Source organism: Spea bombifrons, chromosome 2 (genome assembly GCF_027358695.1).
Source record: "Spea bombifrons isolate aSpeBom1 chromosome 2, aSpeBom1.2.pri, whole genome shotgun sequence".
NCBI classification, from domain to species: Eukaryota; Metazoa; Chordata; class Amphibia; order Anura; family Pelobatidae; genus Spea; species Spea bombifrons.
This window is the reverse complement of record NC_071088.1, coordinates 131,936,811-131,954,207: the sequence shown is the minus strand read 5'-3', so window position 1 is coordinate 131,954,207 and position 17,397 is coordinate 131,936,811. Positions and strand designations below refer to the sequence as shown.

The 17,397-nt window shown below is 43.9% G+C and overlaps 1 protein-coding gene across 1 annotated transcript; it reads left to right on the top strand.

Annotated features, from left to right (window-relative positions):
- Positions 1–2,566: 2,566 nt before the first annotated feature.
- On the top strand, positions 2,567–5,373 carry FUT4 (fucosyltransferase 4). Its single transcript, XM_053456531.1, has 2 exons — positions 2,567–2,840; positions 3,029–5,373. The coding sequence occupies exon 2, from the start codon at positions 3,268–3,270 to the stop codon at positions 4,321–4,323; it is 1,056 nt and encodes a 351-aa protein (XP_053312506.1). The 5' UTR covers positions 2,567–2,840; positions 3,029–3,267; the 3' UTR covers positions 4,324–5,373.
- The last annotated feature ends 12,024 nt before the right edge of the window (positions 5,374–17,397 follow it).

Below are 17,397 nucleotides of genomic sequence, written 5' to 3'. Positions count from 1 at the left end.
CAGTGGGGTCCTAGAGAAAGAGAGTCAGAAATCCCCTTTTTTAGAACCCTGCCGGAGCCCGCTGTCTGTGTATAACACTCGTCACCGGAGGTAGTTTCCCAAAGCTCTGGTCGCCAGTAAGGGGGATGCATAAAGGTAGCGCAGATGCATGATAGATGCAACGCTGAACACGTTCCCCCCATGGTGATATGTATAACGGCATTTAGCAGTCTATGTAGATTTTTAACAGGCAAAAAAAGATTCGTGGAGAAAGAGAAGCGTTTCTGCACCTCTCTATCTCCGCAAATCTATCTGCGTTATTCTGGCCTCTTAGTGCGCTTCCGCAAAAGGGCGGAGCCACATGGACAGCCTCTCCCCCGTTCCTCCAGTCAGGAGAGTTGGTGTGCCTGGTAGCTCCACCCTTTTGTGGAAGAGCACCGGGGGGCCAGGTTCATGGAGAAGTGGACGAAGAAAGCAGAACAATTAGGAGACCAAACACAGAGGAGAAGCTGTGATGCGGTGGTAGTGGTGGGTGTTTTGCTGCATTTCATCCTTGGACCCAAGCAGCACAATGTCTCGGGTCGGTCCTGATCTTGCTAAGTATTTGTAACTAAATTGTGAGGTTTTTTTTTTCCTTCTATATCAAGATAGTACATGCATCCAAAATGGATCAGCCTCCCATCAGAAGTGGTAGTGGCTAATACATTGAGTGAATTTACACATGCATGGAATAGGCATATGGCTCCTGAATCTAGGGTGTCCGACCTGCCATCAGATTCTATGTTTCTGTGTTCCATGCCTGTCCTTCCTTTACTAATCACCCCCCCCCAAGCGTTTATTAAAAAATAGCCATAAATAAATGTAATTTGTGAAATAAGTGAAACACCAGTGATAGCGCGAGTGAGGAATGTTTTATGTTTATGATACGTGTCTCTCTACAGTAATTATTTTTAGCTGAACTATTTTTACCCACTTTCCACCACTATAAAAAAATAATCCTCCTGATTTTATTTCATTACTCTGTAAGGGTAAATATTTTTGTAATTGTCTTAAAATAGCTTATTTACAAAGTCCTTAGGCATGCAAAGCTTAGTTGCTAACAGTCCTGCTATAATAAGATAAAACATGGGAATAATGCCCGGACCACGAGCCTCCAAAATAGGGAGACATCCCCGGGGTCTATGCGGGGTATCCATTCCCGGAGACGGCAGACACACCAGGATTTTCATGGATAACATCTACCCGATTGCTCAGTGATACATAATAATAATAATGGCGGGATTACCTTAATTATACAAAAAATTTAAGATTACCCCCCCCAACACTACCCTAGGCACACCGGCTACAGAGAGCCCCAAAATCCAAATTATAATTATACGCTTGGCCTCTGCAAGGCATTATGTATGCTCCTTTGGTAAGGTAAGGGTTAAAAAGACTATTTGCCTAAGAGCGGGCTGCTGTGAGATATTGAGTCCCGGTATCAGCTTAGGGCCTTGAGAGCCCAACAGGTTAACCCCCGTACGCCCTGTGTGTTGGAATAGAGTGTACTCACCCCTTGCCCCGGGGACCACAATGTTAAAGCAGTACAGAAGTCCCTGTCTTGAAAGCAATGCACCTGTATTCAAGGCAGGAATGCGGGCAAGTACACTGTTGTGAGACATTGGGGGCCCAGAGCCCGTCCAGAGGTTGGCCCCATACAACTGTACATTATTTATCATTCTGATAGCAACCTTTGCCTTATTAAGGCTTAGAATCAGCTGTGACTATATGGCAAACAGCCTACTTTTAACCCTTTAATGACCATTAAGAATTATGCCACCAAAATATCTTGAGACCACAATCTCTTGCATTGTTTAGCAAGGCTTTGCTGGTCTCAGAATGATGGGAGTTATAGTCCAAAGCCTCTGGGGTGGCAGAATTTGCTCTCAGGCATTCGAAGAGTTAAGTTTTTTTCGTTGTTTCCACGTGTCTCCTACTATTTAAGTAAAATAGTCCCACACCATATTGCTGTATTTCCGAACCGTAACACGTGTTACAGAATTTCCCTGCTATCCACAAATCATATTTTCCCTATTATCTGAATAAAGTGAATATAAATTGCTATTTTTTGCAAACAGTTGGCCCGTAACTTGCTCTAAAATAGCATTATTTGTAGATTTCCATACGTCGTCAGCATGCACAAAACTCATGCTCTATAATAGCTCGAGGGGGGATAAGAGAGAAAAAAAGAAATCTAATTTACTTTGCACAACTTTCTTGAGACAGCCTAGATGTGTGCTGGGTTTAACCCCTTATGTGCTGTCCAAAAGGCTTTGAGTTGTTTGACTTGTGTAGCCTCGGACAATTGTACAATTGTAAGCGCTCTTTAGAAGAAAAAAAAACGTCAGTGCGTTCTTCCTGGTGAAATATGATCTAAAGGAATAAAGGGTTAACGGGAAGGTGACTGCCACAGACACTCGAAGTCCATCTCGTGTTTCTCAGGGAACTTCCTGAGTGACAGATGACATCACGTGGAGGTGTGACTGAGTGATGATGTGGAGAGTGAGGTCTGCTGTGCTGCTGTGTGAATGTGGAAAGCTGCTGAACATAGCAGGGCTGCCTCTCTTCCCTCCCGGGCGATCCCAACTTCACTTAAACACAGGCAAAGGCTGTGCGCGGTCACACGAATTCAACGGGGGTCCACCGGGTCTGCTGAAAGAGAGGGCTGCCTGCGCTTCAAAGTCGTGTTTGTAGTCACGGGGGCTCTGATGCCTGTTGTGGGCTCCTGAATTTTGAATAACGTCAGGATGAGCTGCACCGAGGCACGTTCCCAGCGAGGAAGCCGTCTGTTCTCGATGCGTTCAGCTGCTGCCAATTTGCCGGTGAGTTCCTTTCGTCTTTCAGTACAACGCAAGCTGCACGGCAGACCGAGACGCGAACCTGCTGGTAACGGGGCACGGGGGCCGGGGATGTCTAAGACGCGCTAGTTTTTCGTACGCCGATGTAATGGAGATGAATGGATTTCACATTTGTTGACGTTCTTTTGTAAACTTCTTTTCAAACCCCGCAGGCATTCAGAGGAAAGGACGAGCGCGTCCACTGAGTCATTCCTTCTGTGTCGCGGAGCGAGGGACAGAGCTTTCGAGATTTATCTGCTGAACTTTCGCACCTATGATGAATGCTGAAATCGGGGCTCGTTCGGGATCCGCACGCTTATCGCTTTCGATGTGCTGGAAAACTGACGCGTATCAGTGAAAGAGCCTTAAGCGAGTGAGGGTGAGAGAGGAAAGTTTGCTGTCGCTGGAAAAGATGTGCAGTTGGAGACCTTGCAGGAGAAGCCGGTGGCGGGCGCTGAGGTCTCGGTGGCTGGCAGCCAGCCTGACCTGTACGTTGTTAGTTGTGTACGTGTGCACCCAGGACCTGTTACATAGTGTCATACGTTTCCCAATATTATGGGGGAGCTCAAACCCACCGAAACAAGTGACCGTCCTCATCTGGTACGAACCCTTCGGCAAAAGACGCCGCCTCGGGGACTGCCACCTCCTATTTAACATCACCGGGTGCAATCTTACCACAAACAGGAGCCTCCACCAGGAGGCCGATGCCATCTTGTTCCACCACAGGGATATCGGCGATTTCAGTGACTTCCCCATGATAAGACCAAGTTCTCAAAAATGGATTTGGATGAATTTCGAATCCCCGTCCCATTCCCCGTGGCTGTCAAGCTTAGGGGGCATATTCAACTGGACCATGTCGTACAGGGTGGATTCTGATATTTTTATGCCGTACGGCTATTTGTTCTCCAGGAAGAAACCTAAAGTTATTCTCCCGAGGAAAAAAAAGCTGGTGGCGTGGGTGATAAGCAACTGGAGCGAGGATCACGAGAGGGTCCAGTACTATAACCAGTTGAGGGAGTACGTCGAGATCGACATATACGGACGATACGGGATGGATTTAAAAGACGATAATATTGTCAAGACGGTCTCTGAATATAAATTTTACCTTGCCTTTGAGAATTCACTGCACACGGATTATATTACCGAAAAACTATGGAGAAACGCCTTCAAGGCTGGCGCGGTCCCCATCGTCATGGGTCCGAGCCGATACAACTACGAGATGTTCATACCTCGCAACTCGTTCATCCACGTGGATGATTTTTCCAGCCCGAGGAAATTGGCCGTGTACTTGAAGTTTCTCGACAAGAACATGCACCGCTACAGAAGGTACTTCACCTGGAAGAAGCAATACGACGTCCACGTGCCGTCCTTTTGGGACGAGCACTACTGCACCGCCTGTGAAACCGCGAAGACGGCTGGGAATCGGTTTCGGACGGTATCGGATCTCGCAGGCTGGTTTGAGAGCTGACGGCGTTAATCGGGTTACGACTGGAAGAACTCCTGAGTTATTCCAGAAAGTATGAAATCTTTTCGGCAGCTTTGAGAGGCGACGCGCAGCTCGGGGATTAATATAAAGCGGCCCGGTGTCGTCGGTTTAATCGGATTCCCCTGGCGGATCTGTAGACATGGCGTTATTTAACCCCGTTCGCAGTGGGCTAGCCATTATTATTTAAAGAAATGAACTCTGATCCCGTTGCTCTTATGATTTCATATCAAGTCGTGAGTAAGCAGGTTTGTGTTTGGAAACCGGGTTGGGTGCGTGGATAGCTGATAAGTAATACATGCGTCCTGTCCTGGGAGAGGGCATTGAGCGTGTTGTGCATAGTACGGTTCCATTGGATGTGGCATTAACTTCAATGATATGCAAGATACCGGTAATTTGTTATGAGGGCTGAGTTTTGGGACAAGTCAGTGGGATCCGTGCTCCCGATTTCATTCTCAGATGTATAGGACGCCGGATAATGCATTCTGCGCATGCACAGCAGTGCTGCCGGTTTGAGTGACACCCTGCCAACCGGTTGACGGGGTGGGTGGTATGGCACCAGGTACACCTAAGATAAGCACGAGCCATTTTGTCGGGACACGCGCGCTTTACATGTGCTGGGCAGCAACATGTCAAATTTTATATGTGCCCCCGGGAAAAAAAGCGACCCTGGATATAGACCTTGTTACCTGGGAGTGCGCGGCACCCAAAGAGTTAACGAGATGCTCCTGTGGTTGGGAATATTCTGCCGCTTTTCGGGAGTTACGTTACGAGATAAGCACTGTTTGATGTTTTCTATATATATGTACCAATAATTCTATTTAAGGGAAAGGCTTGGGCTTTTACGAAGTACTTTTTGTTGAATTGAAGCCGTTTATTAGTATTTGTCGCGGGGTGTGGAATTTTGCTATCTGTAAATGATACCGCGGTATTTGCACAAAGCCGGACGGGTCGGGAATAGCCGGCTAGGTACGAGTCGCATGCACTTGGCGTGTAAACGAGCGAATATATTGCTGCTAATTTAAAAAGAAACAAACAAAAAAGGATAAGAGTCTCCAGACGGGGTGCCGGGGATTAGCGACATGTCGTGATGTGCAGCTGGAGAGGTGTATAGTGGTACTGTGTATCCGGGTGAACTGGGTTCTAATGGCTCATAGCTCTAGAGAAACGTATATTGAGTTTATGTGTGCGAGGGGTGTGCAGCAGGTGTATTTCACAGCCCTAAGGAGCTGAAAGGGTTAAGCCTTAGAGCACTGATGTAGGACGACCACCGATCCCCCAACAACCACAGCCCTGTAAGTCAGGGCTACCATCTTTTTAGTTAACTCTCTTTCTCTCTCTCTCTCTTTCTCTTTCTCTCTCTCTCTTTCTCTCTCTCTCGTGTGTGTGTGTGTGTATATATATATATATATATATATATATATATATATATATATATATATATATATACACACGTCCATACACACACACACACACAGTATATATATATGTATATGTGTCTGTATGTGTATATATTATATACTGTGTATGTATGTGTGTAATATATATACACTAAAAAGCTGTTTGAAGGAAAGTGTGACTCCTGTAACATTCTGCCCTTTACCCCCAAGCCTTTTATCTGTAGATAAACGAAACTCCTCGCCCCGAATCACCCGTAACTGTGCAAGTCTTTAAAAATTCTAACTTAAATCAGCTTTAACATTTCTTAAAGGGACCGTAAAGTGTTTGGGCTCTGCTCACTTCTCATCTCAAATGTCAAAAAAGCCAAGGTTTGACCCATGCATTGTGCTAGCGCATGTACGGGCAGAAACGGAACCATACCTGTTTTCTGGTCTAATTTCAATGCCTTTGGGTACCAAAACTGGCCGGTTGGGCTAACATGCTGTCCTCAAAGTCCCAGACGGGTCACAGAGGATTGTGGGTACGTGGAACCCGCTGCATACGTTCAGGTGTCTTCAATGTATATATAATATATATAAACAGCTGTACGTACGTGTACTGGACGCCGATGAAGACTGTCTAGAAGTTAACTCTTCGCTGACTTGTTTGTGTGAATTATATTGTAAATCTGGAGTTCTGTTATTTTAGGTGTATTTTTAAACATTGACGATTAAAACATTTTCACTTTTAGCGTAAAAAGGTTTTTGGGGTTTTTTTTTTGGAGACTTTCTTGTACTTTTTAAATGTTCTAGATTGTCTGTGCTCCGTTCTCTGTGTTATGTTTTAGTATGCATCGATAAATTCCTGATAAACCAGTTCCATAGGGAAACCAGGCAGCGCTCTGCGGAGCTCCACGAAGTGGATGTAAGGTGTGCGCCATACCTGGGAACTTCCAGGCTCCCTCTACTTGCATAAAGGGGGGTGGGGCCGGCTATATGTGTGGGTGGAGCTAGCCCCAATCTACTTAAATTTGCATGGGGTCGGAGGGTAATAAAGCAGTGAGTGGCGTGATTAAATGTTGTTACGGCGAACCCCCAGGATTGAGCGCCGCGACCTGGATAACTGGAGAAGAGCCTCCTCACTGGTGCAGAAAGGTTACAAAACAAATGAACGAAACCAGTAACACTTTTATTCCCCCCCCCCCGTTCATAAAATTTACATCCCGGGGCCTTTGCCAGGTTTCAGCCTTCTTTTTTTTTTTTTTTATGCCACATGCATGCTTTATAGCACGTTTGCTCTTGGTTGATGCTGAGCGCCTGCTGCTGGTTATCAAGCTGGTTATTCAGGGCATAGGACACCGGCTGGCAGGTTGTACGACGGCAACTTCCCACGCGTCGGCGAGTCTCCAGGTCAATCCAAGGAGAAAGTAGCCAAGCATACGCGTTCTTTGGTTTGAGCAACGTTAATTATATACAAACCTAGTCTAAATTCGATGGCCGCAATCTTTTGAAAGTCTGAATCCGTAGTTAATGGGAGGGAAAGAAAAACTCTTTCGATTGCGTTCGGCTTCATTAATTAATATTATCGTTGGTTCACAAATCGCACCGGTCGCTGCTTGCCTATGTAAACACGTTTCCAGCGGGTTATTTTCTTCACCCTTGTCTTTCCGTGGCTCCTGGTATGTAGCGTGTAAATTTCATTAGCATAGGTAAACACACGGTGGTGGCGCATGCATGCCAGATGGAAACGAACAAGGAGATATTTTGGGATTTGAGAAAGCAAAACATTAAAACCATGAGACGTGGGGAGTCGGATCGTTCTGGGTTTATTCATTAAAATGTAAAAATTCTCCATCCATATTGTTTTAAGTAAAAGTTTGTATTAATGTATTAAAGTGATTCTAATCTAAAATGGGTACGGTGGTTTTATCTCCATAGTGGTATGGTCCAACCAGCATGACCATTCTTTGGGTCACCGATAAGACCGCTTTTCAATGTTTATCCAGAATCACTTTTTCTACCCATTTATTACGCGTTGTGCTTAAGCTTCTTCCATGGGTTATCGCGCCAGTGATATGGATATCGCGCCACTGGGTCAGTTGTGGAACTCGGCAGTAAAGGGCAAAAGCACTGCATGTATTTTGGGCTAGTCTAGCCTTTTTTTTTTTTTTTAAAGAGAAACATTTTAAAAATAAAAGGAAACTGCTAATTTTATGGGCCAGCATTGCTTTTGGTGTAGCCCTGCAGTCTGCATACTCTAACCAACCCCATCCTGGAACATCTTGCCATCCTAGTCAACAAGCAAATAAATGAGTCCAATATTTAATTTGTAATTGCCGTTTACCCATTACACAACAGCCTATTTAAACATTCTAATAAAAGAGGAATGTATGTATGGGACATTCAAACCTGTCCTCCCGGAATCCCAAAATAAAACCAGAATCTACAATTACTTAACGAATTTTTACCCTGAATTACGGATAATCTTTACAGATCAAAAGTTTGGATCTGGACACCATCCGTTATAAAAGTCTGTTCTGCTGAGTTCTTCTGGAAGACGTTGGTTTTTATCAAAATATTTACAAAATATCTGTGAAAACTGGGAAGACTCCCCTTATACGTGTATTGAGAAAACCAAAAAGATCATATAAAAAATATCCATTTTCCAACGATTTGCTCGAGTACTGTGAAAATAAAGCATTTAATATTTTTCGTATTATGTAGTTTCCTGTCTCAATCATTATCGTCTTCTGTTTGTGTGATTAGCAACCCCTCTTATTATCCAGCACAGACTTTACCCATACTTCCCAGGTCTCCCTCTGTAGGAGGGTCAGTCCCGCTTTGGGAAGTTGAAACCCACCCCAACCCCTGACGGATTTTCCCTGTAGGGGGCTCAGATTGTTTGTTTGTCCGAGACCGCTGTGAGTCGAGTGGTGGTGGTGTTTGAATGATGGCGTGTCTAGGGGGCCTGGAATTGCCCATTGGGCCAACAAAATGGGAGCGTACTTAAGTTGAGATGTCTCCCATCTACCCGGGGTATCCGAGAAAGCTGCAAAGATGGCGTATGTCCTAGAGGTCTCAGATTGCAGGGCATTATGGTTGTCTGGCCATTTTTTCTGGGCATTAACCGAGTTAGAAATATCAACACTGGGCAGACGCCTTGGTTGTTTTACAGTACGCCTATTTTTTTTAAAATATTTCAATACATATTTATGCAGTTTTTGTATGTAAAGCACAATGAACTGAAAGACCTATCACGCAACGCTGACAAATAGTTACATTCTTCTCCGAGAGTTGCTAAGTGCATCCGTTCAAGCGCCATCGAGAGTTTCTGTGTTCATGATAAGGAAAATTTCTTATTGTGACTTAATTATTTGCCCTCTATATGAAAAGATTAACCTCTCCCATAGACAAATGGGGCAATTGCAAAAAAAAAACCCCAAAAACACAATACCGGACAAGCTTGGCAAGCTGGCTAAAGGTGATAAGAGTAGAAATCAATTTTTTTAAAGCCCGAATCACGTGATCATATGTATTATGTTTTCTATAGTTTATCTTTAAAAAGTATGGTTTGAAAATGGTGGCATTGTATAAGATTATGATCAGCTAATAATAAAAATGGATACATAAGCTGTTGTGAAATTGTCAGACGGTAGGCAGATGGCTCATGCATCTTATCTGCCTCCAGCAAACAAGAGGTTAAAATTCACATTCCGTGTTCTATGGGAAAAGATGAATATTGCTTAACCGGCCAGAGACGTTGATGATGTTTTTCTTTAATTCGCTTAATCAATATTCCTAGAATTGCCTGCCCAAGGGGAGTTCTTTCCAGCACGTAAAAAGGCCTTTGGTTTAATTGAATTATTGGCGGAGAAGAGTTTATGTGAATTTTAATTGTCTTACTGTCCTTCTATTAGTCACAACCTACAAGTTATCACTATAGTCATGCGGTAAGTGTAACGGTGCACAACTCCAGTCTTTCAGGGCCACAAAGAGACCGCAATTTTTGGATCTCCTGAAAAATGCAGGTTTTCAGACAAGGATACACAGAAATTCTATCCCGTTCTGGCCCTTGAGGACTGGAGTTGTGCAGCCTGGGTTAAAGACTGCCACAATGTTTGTGCTGTTAAACAACATTTGCGGTGTCCAAATTGAGACACTAGTGTTGAGACTGGAGGTAGAGTTGGGTGAACTGGAGCTGCGAGTTGGTGAGGCAGGAGCTGTGAGTTGATGAAGCCAGAGCTGCGAGTTCAGTGGGTGAGGCCGGGGCTGCGAGTGGGTGAGGCCGGGGCTGCGAGTGGGTGAGGCCGGGGCTGCGAGTGGGTGAGGCCCGGGGCTGCGAGTGGGTGAGACCGGAGCTGCGAGTGGATGAGGCCGGAGCTGCGAGTGGGTGAGGCCGGAGCTGCGAGTGGGTGAGGCCGGAGCTGCGAGTGGGTGAGGTTGGAGCTGCGAGTGGGTGAGGCTGGAGCTGCGAGTGGGTGAGGCCGGAGCTGCGAGTGGGTGAGGCCGGAGCTGCGAGTGGGTGAGGCTGGAGCTGTGAGTGGGTAGGTTTAGAGGTGCGATCACCCGTTCACCTTAACCAAAGAGACACCTTATGGTGTTCAGCTACAGAACGTTGTAAGAAGGCCACATGGAAGCTGCAATTGAGGTCCGTGCACAACACCATAAACCTCCATTGATTTTACAGCTCCCTGGACCTGTTGGGGGACATCACAGGATCTCCTTAACACGGCCAGGATTCCCATTGCCCACAAAAGCAGGGCACAGTGGGGCACCTACTCGGGGCAGTGTCCTAAATCTCTTGGGGGTATGCGATAAATCAACATTGGACATTTCTGCCACAGTCAACAGTGGCCATTGGGGCTTAATAAAGTATCTGTCAAGAATATATCGGCTTCTTTCTCTCTCATTGTCTTTTCTTTGTATTTCTGACAAATAATTCTAAATAAATACATTCTGATTTACAACAAAAGACAGATTATCACCCAAAGTTTGGAAAGCAACAGCAAGCAGAATTGGGCACTCAACAGAAATGTTCCTTTGGCTTCTATGGACCACTTTTCATACATTATTATTTAAAAGTATTATTGACCGCTTTTTGATTATTAACGATTAAAGATCTTGCCCAGTACACGTTTTCTTTAAATTATGACCTTTAGAAGACTCGACCCCCTCTTTTTCTTCCCAATGCTCCGAGATAAAGGGGCCAATACGTCAAAGGTTCATTTCTCCCCAGTGTACTTATGCATTATTTTTCTTTTGCACGTGGGCATTATAGAAACCTTAGTAGTCTGCTCATGAAACAGTGAATCTTGGCATTCTTTGATCGGTAATCTCAATGGAATACCTTGGCAAAGTATTTGATTTCATTTTTTTTCTCAGACATCAGAGGAAAAATAAACTCAATTTTTGTGACAGGTGAGAATAAAAAAATATATATATTTGCTTTTAATCCATGTGTTTAAATGACAGGTAAGAGTAAAAAAAAACATGAATCTCTATTTGCTTTAAACCCTAAATTTAAATAATAAAAATAAAGGTGACTGTGTACATTCTGGTTGTCATTGCGTTTTGGGGGGGTATATAATTCATGAGTTTGATCGTGGCAAATTGCATTGGGAAAGCAGATGCACTAAACAGAATCCAATTTAGAAAGCCAAACGTATTCATAAAAAGCTGCTGAGCATCATGGGAGTTGTAGTCCCACACTTGCTATAACTACCTTGTCTAAGTAATTCTCAGATTCAATGTTGTTTTTTTAGTGGCTTTTAAGAGGGAAAGGCATTGAGATTTTGTGTTGAAGCAGGGTTGTCACGGGGTGGAATACGGGCTTTTGTCACACGTCGCCATCCCATAGACATTTCAATGTATGAAATGTATACGATGTGAAAGTGACCAGCAGGCCAGCGGAGACAGGAACCGGTGCGACCATTTTCATTATAGAAAGTATATGATACTCTCATTTTGGCCTCTGTTGACCTTGTTGGTCTCTTCCACATCTAGTCTTAGGCAGTAGGCATGGCCACCAAACCACCTTAGCGTAAGAGCATCGAAAGGTGGCCATGTGGTTGCTGTGATGGATGTCTGTGCGGCAACACCATGCGCTTCCATTGATTTTACAGCTCTCTGGGCCAGTCAAATGAGCGGGACAGTGGGGCAGCTACCCGGGATAGAAGGACAGTGCTCAAAAATCGGGACTGTCCCCTGAGAATAATGTGAGGTATGCAAAACACCTAAAACATTCTACGCCAGCTTCAGTTCCACTGTTATAAGCAGATATATGGATGCAGTGTGCTGAGTCGCATTAAACCCTTGCTTATTCTAAGGATTCCTGAGATTTCAGATGTCCATCGGAGTTCATGTTCAGGCCACTAAACAGATGTAGACCCTCACGTGAGCTCTTGCAGTGGCATGGAAGAACAGTCCGTCTTACAATAGATTGTCTATACCTTCTTGTACTAATGATGTTAATCACCTTTCAGTGAAATTCATCTGGAATATCTCACAGTAAAGCCCAGCTTTGGCTCTGGTTACTAACCTGCGATTAGCCAGCATTGACTCATCTGCCAGTATTTTGTTGATATGAATGCGATTACTCTAGACCAGCTTTGTAATAACAATGGGCTAATCTGTTGGACTTCCACCAAACCACAGAAATGCTGAATGTGGGGTTTTTAATCAATGCAATTTCACAAAAGGTCTCACACACCCATCCAATGTCTCTTGCAGGTTAGTTAGCGAAAGCAAATCCAATTGCACCTGTTACACCTGTGAACCTTTCTATTTCGTAATGGTTTGCACAAAAACATTTCAAAAATGTTTCCGTAAGAACTGGGCACTCCCTGAAGCCATTCAAGGTGTTTCATCAAGACATTCATAACGGTTTGGGGACGTTGAAAAACAGGGGGAGACATGAAATGTAGCCATACTGCTACATACACCAACAGGTGTCCAAACCGAGACACTTGTGTTGGGTGTGTGGCTAGGGTCAGGCAGGGCGGGCCCGGAAGGGACGTGACCTGACCCAGGAGGGGGCATGATCCAGGGCAGAACCTCTTACTCATCATAACCAAACAGCCCTCTCTCTGCACTCAGCCTCAAACCATCATAAAGTGGCCATGTGGGAACTGTAATGGAGTTAGAGAATGAAGATCTCCATTGATTTTACAGATCCTTGGGCTGGTCTGAGGAGATCAGAGGATCTCCACAACCAGCCCATGGTCCCCATTGCCTGCAACAGGCTACGTGGTACAGTGCCTGAAAAGTGGGGTTGTTCTGTGAAACCTGGACACCTGAGATGCATGCTCCTAGTCAGTAAAGTATTTATGTTTGGTGCTGCACTAGGCCTGACCCAGAGCAATGCCCTAATCCGCTGGAATAAGACGATATATCCCAGTTTTCCACTTATTAAGGACGTGTGGAGCCTGGGAACAGCATGTTATGGAGGCTACACTGGCTAGACACAGTTCTCCAGAAAGAAAATGTAATCTCCTCACTAAGAAGTGCCACAGGAAGTCTGATCTCCCAAAAGAGCGTTCTGCCCCCTGTTTGGTGGCAGAGAAGTTGATTCCCTCCTCAGACCTGCCACACGCTCAGAACGATAACATTCACTTAATTCATTTTTAGTATTATTTTACTCCCTACCAGAATAGCTTACTTACTTCATAGACACAAAACTGCTGGGAGCTAGTAGGAGGCATATGGTGCGCATAGGAGAGACTTCATTTACTTCTGGAATATTATCCAATCAGAGTAACGCATTCAGAAGAAAACCCAAATGCGGGCAAAGTTTGATTGACCAAATGATCTGTTTTTTTCCAGGACACATCCATTTCTCATCAATGACAGGTATGTGTAAAGTGCTGCCCCCTGCAGGATGTGGGATGTATAAGTGAATCAGTTACAGTTATACGTCCCCCAAACACTGCAGTGGACCGCAAGTTGTAGATGTTGGTCAGTAATTTGGCCTGGTGCTGAGGATTTTGGGGATTTTTATGGAAATAAAAATACACAGAATCTTAACTTCTCGGCATCCATGTGTAAAGATGACATTAGTGCTAGGCAGATAGTATGAGATATAATCTTATCTGATTGCGAGTACACTAAAAAAAAGCCATCATACACCGAACGCCACAATTCAGTGGCACTAATCCTTTTTAATAAAATATGCAGATTAAAATAGAGTAAATAACACAAAAACCTTTTTACTCTGACTGATTTCTGGGTCTAGAAAGTTTTGTTTTCTGAAGTGACTACAAAATTCAGGAGGGCTTTTGATCTCTGCATAAGTAAACATTAAATAGTTCAGTTAATTCCTACAGAAAGTAAAGTGCCAGGAACCAGATGACCAAATACACACTAGGACTGGCTGTGCCACACTGACCCCCAATCACACACACACCAGGACAGGCTCTGCCATACCAACACCCAAACACACACACCAGGACAGGCTCTGCCACACTGACACCCAAACACACACACCAGGACAGCCTTTGCCACATCGACACCGACATCCAGACGGATTAAGGACAGTGATGATTTTTAGGCACTACCTAATCGAGCTGCCCCACTGTCTTGATATGTGGGCAGTGGGGGTCATAGGCCAGTCAGAAAGAATTTGATTGAAAAGCATATTCTTCATAATAGGTTGCTTAGGTAACAAAAAAACCAAAAGAATGAATATGAGATAAAAGGCAGTTCGGATTCTTTTGCTTCGGAGAAAATGGTCCCGCGTGTCATCGTTCTGAAAAGACGTAAAGTCATTTCTACAGAATTCACGATGCAGTAAGAGTGTGATTAGCGTCTGAAGTGTATCGTTGGGCCCTGTTAGTTCCTTTTGTTCCATCTGCTGTGTCACATATTGAAAATAAATAACATCGATCTGCTTGTTATATTTTATTATAGTTTATTATAGTTTAGGCACAGCAGGATTAACTATAAGGTGACAAGGATCCAATGAAAAGCAAGGGGCCCGATGACACTGCTATTAATATACCCTTCAACACTTCAGCTGTCCAAATCAGAGCCATGGCCACCCTCCGCCATTTTCAGAAGAACCACATCATGGTGCTCAGCTTCAAAACATTGTGAGAAGGCCTTGTAGGACCTCATCCAACTTCACCCGTGATCCCCACTGCTTGCAACAGAGCGACATCATGCCGGCAACTCAGGACAAAAACCAGGACTGTTGGGAGATTATTATTGGTAGGTTATGAGTAAAGCTTGAAACGTAGACCATCACTTCATTACAGTAGGTAATTGCTACGGAGGAGTCTGTACCTTTAAAAAGGTACTCAAGAACTGTGAAAGCTGACATGATTTTCGTACACAGCCAGTCAGCCTGTAGATATTCTGATGAAGAGCTGGAAAGCAGCGTCTATACAACCTAATCCCCGAATGTTAGCAACATGCAGAGGTTCTGATTAGAGATGCAGGGGCTGGCAAGGACCCTGATGGGTCTGGGGCATGAATAGAACAGTAACTACTCTAATTACAGACGTACACCGAATAAACACACATGAAGGCTAAATATCCCCTGTACGGCTAGCAGTATAAACAATCCACAAGCCATGCAGTCGCTAAAACATCCTATGCATCCTCATTACACATCCCAGAAACATATTCTAGGCTTGTGAGCACTTCTCTGTTTAGATGATGTATTGTTTTAATGGGTGTTGTATTTGATCTCCTAGCCTCTACCTATTAGACTTCAGGTCCACTGGGCCATGCCAACATCCTCGCCACCGCAAGACACGCAGACTCCAGTACCACGTTCCTCCTCTGATCCTCGACAGAAGCTGAAAGAAAAAGGCTGATAGGGGGAGGTACGGGGATAGCGAGCAAAAAACACAGTATTTGTTTATGTCACATTTTGCAATTTTGTACCGCATTGAGAACCATGGTAACAAAATCTGTGACATGCAGGTAACAAGAGGTTTGGAGAGCCTCTGCAATCAAGTACTTATAGTCTAAAACAAGGTATCCTGGTGACCAAGGTGGATTTATCACGGATACACTTCCATTTTTACAGTGGACCTGGGCACATAAAAGCACAAATTTCATTTAATTATTATTATTTATTTTTTTATATAGCACCATCAGATTCTGCAGCGCTGTACAAAGGGTAGACAGGACATAAGAGTAGTATATAACATACATGCAGAAACAACGGGTGAGGAGGACCCTGCTCATAGGAGCTTACAATCTACAGGATTTTGTAAACCTGTTAGCAACGGTTGTGACAAAACTCAATAATTAGGAGCGGCGTCCACATAATTCTGGTTATAAGATGTACAGATATCAATAAAGTCAGTAATTAATTGTAACTTATTGGAAGCGTCCCCAATTCTTTTACCAAATGGGCAACCCTCATTTTACACAAGGCCTAGGAGTTTTAAAAGTGGGAGGAAAAACTGAAAATTTATTAAAAAGGTGAGAATTCAAGAGATTGAAACGGATCATGTGGGCTTTCACCTCTCTTTTATTTTACTTTTGTACTCTCTCTTTGTTCTGTTGATCCAGTGACATGTTTGAATGCCCTTCATTCTAGTACAGAAGCAGAGAAATGCTTGTTAAATTATTTACAAAGAGAAAACGAAACAGAGAAATAAAATCAGATTGTGGCCACCAAGGGAACCGTCCACAGAACACCAAGTAGCAAAGCATTCTCCGACAATGAATTCGTTCAGCTGTCACATTAAGATACTTAGAGAAAATCCTGGAGAGGATCAGTCCAAGTAAAGCATTATCCACTTGGTTTTATTTTCCAATATATTTGAAATTCTTACATTCTTTCACGTTGCACCTTACATTCTTATCTCAAACCTGAAGATCAAGATAATAAGGCATATTACTGTGTATTAACCCCTTAAACCCATTAAGGACAATGCATGTACAGGCTTAGTTGTGAAGGGGTTAAAAAAAAAAAGGAAAAAAATACTGATCTATTGCTATACGCTATAAAGATGGGAGAGTATGACACATAATACAGTATGAGGTTTATTGTATAATGGAGTCGTTGTAACTCATTGGGGTCGATTCACTAAAGGGAGAGTTTTTGCGAATGAATTATGTTTCAGCTCCTTGACTTCCCCATGTAGCCCAGGAGATTCCACTAAAGAAAGAGCTTGCTTGGCCCTGTAAAATTTATATTTAAACCAGTGAGTTTTCTAAGTTTCTTTACCTATTGAACTATACGTTATACAGGGCCAGCTCAGACATTCCTGCTGGAGAAACCTGATAATGAATAGTGAAGTGTTTTTTCTTGTGTATGTATAATCTCATGCAGAATGTGAGCATTTTTAACACACTAAATTCTGCTTCCAATGCAGGGAAACTGCATTATTAAAATATGTAGATATTTCTGCTATGATTATCCAATCAGCATATCTGGGAACTTATGCCCTCTGGCTACCATTGCTGGATGCGGCGAGGACTGACGCCGATGGGCGGTCCCGTGCCATCAGTGGGCGGGGAGCGGGATGTGTCAAGACCCCACTGCCGCGACCCAGAGGATTTGGGTGTCAACCAGGAGAGTTCCCAGGTATGCCAAACAGTAATATTAGCCAAAGGGTAATCAGGTAAAGTATAATACAGTTTTTCCACTGTTATGGAGAATATCCCACCACATCGGCCATGCTTTCCAAATATAATTTTACATATTGCTGACCAACCCAGATAC

Excerpts from the sequence above, each read along its gene's own strand:
- FUT4 (XM_053456531.1), top strand. The coding sequence starts at position 3,268 with ATGTGCAGTTGGAGACCTTGCAGGAGAAGCCGGTGGCGGGCGCTGAGG.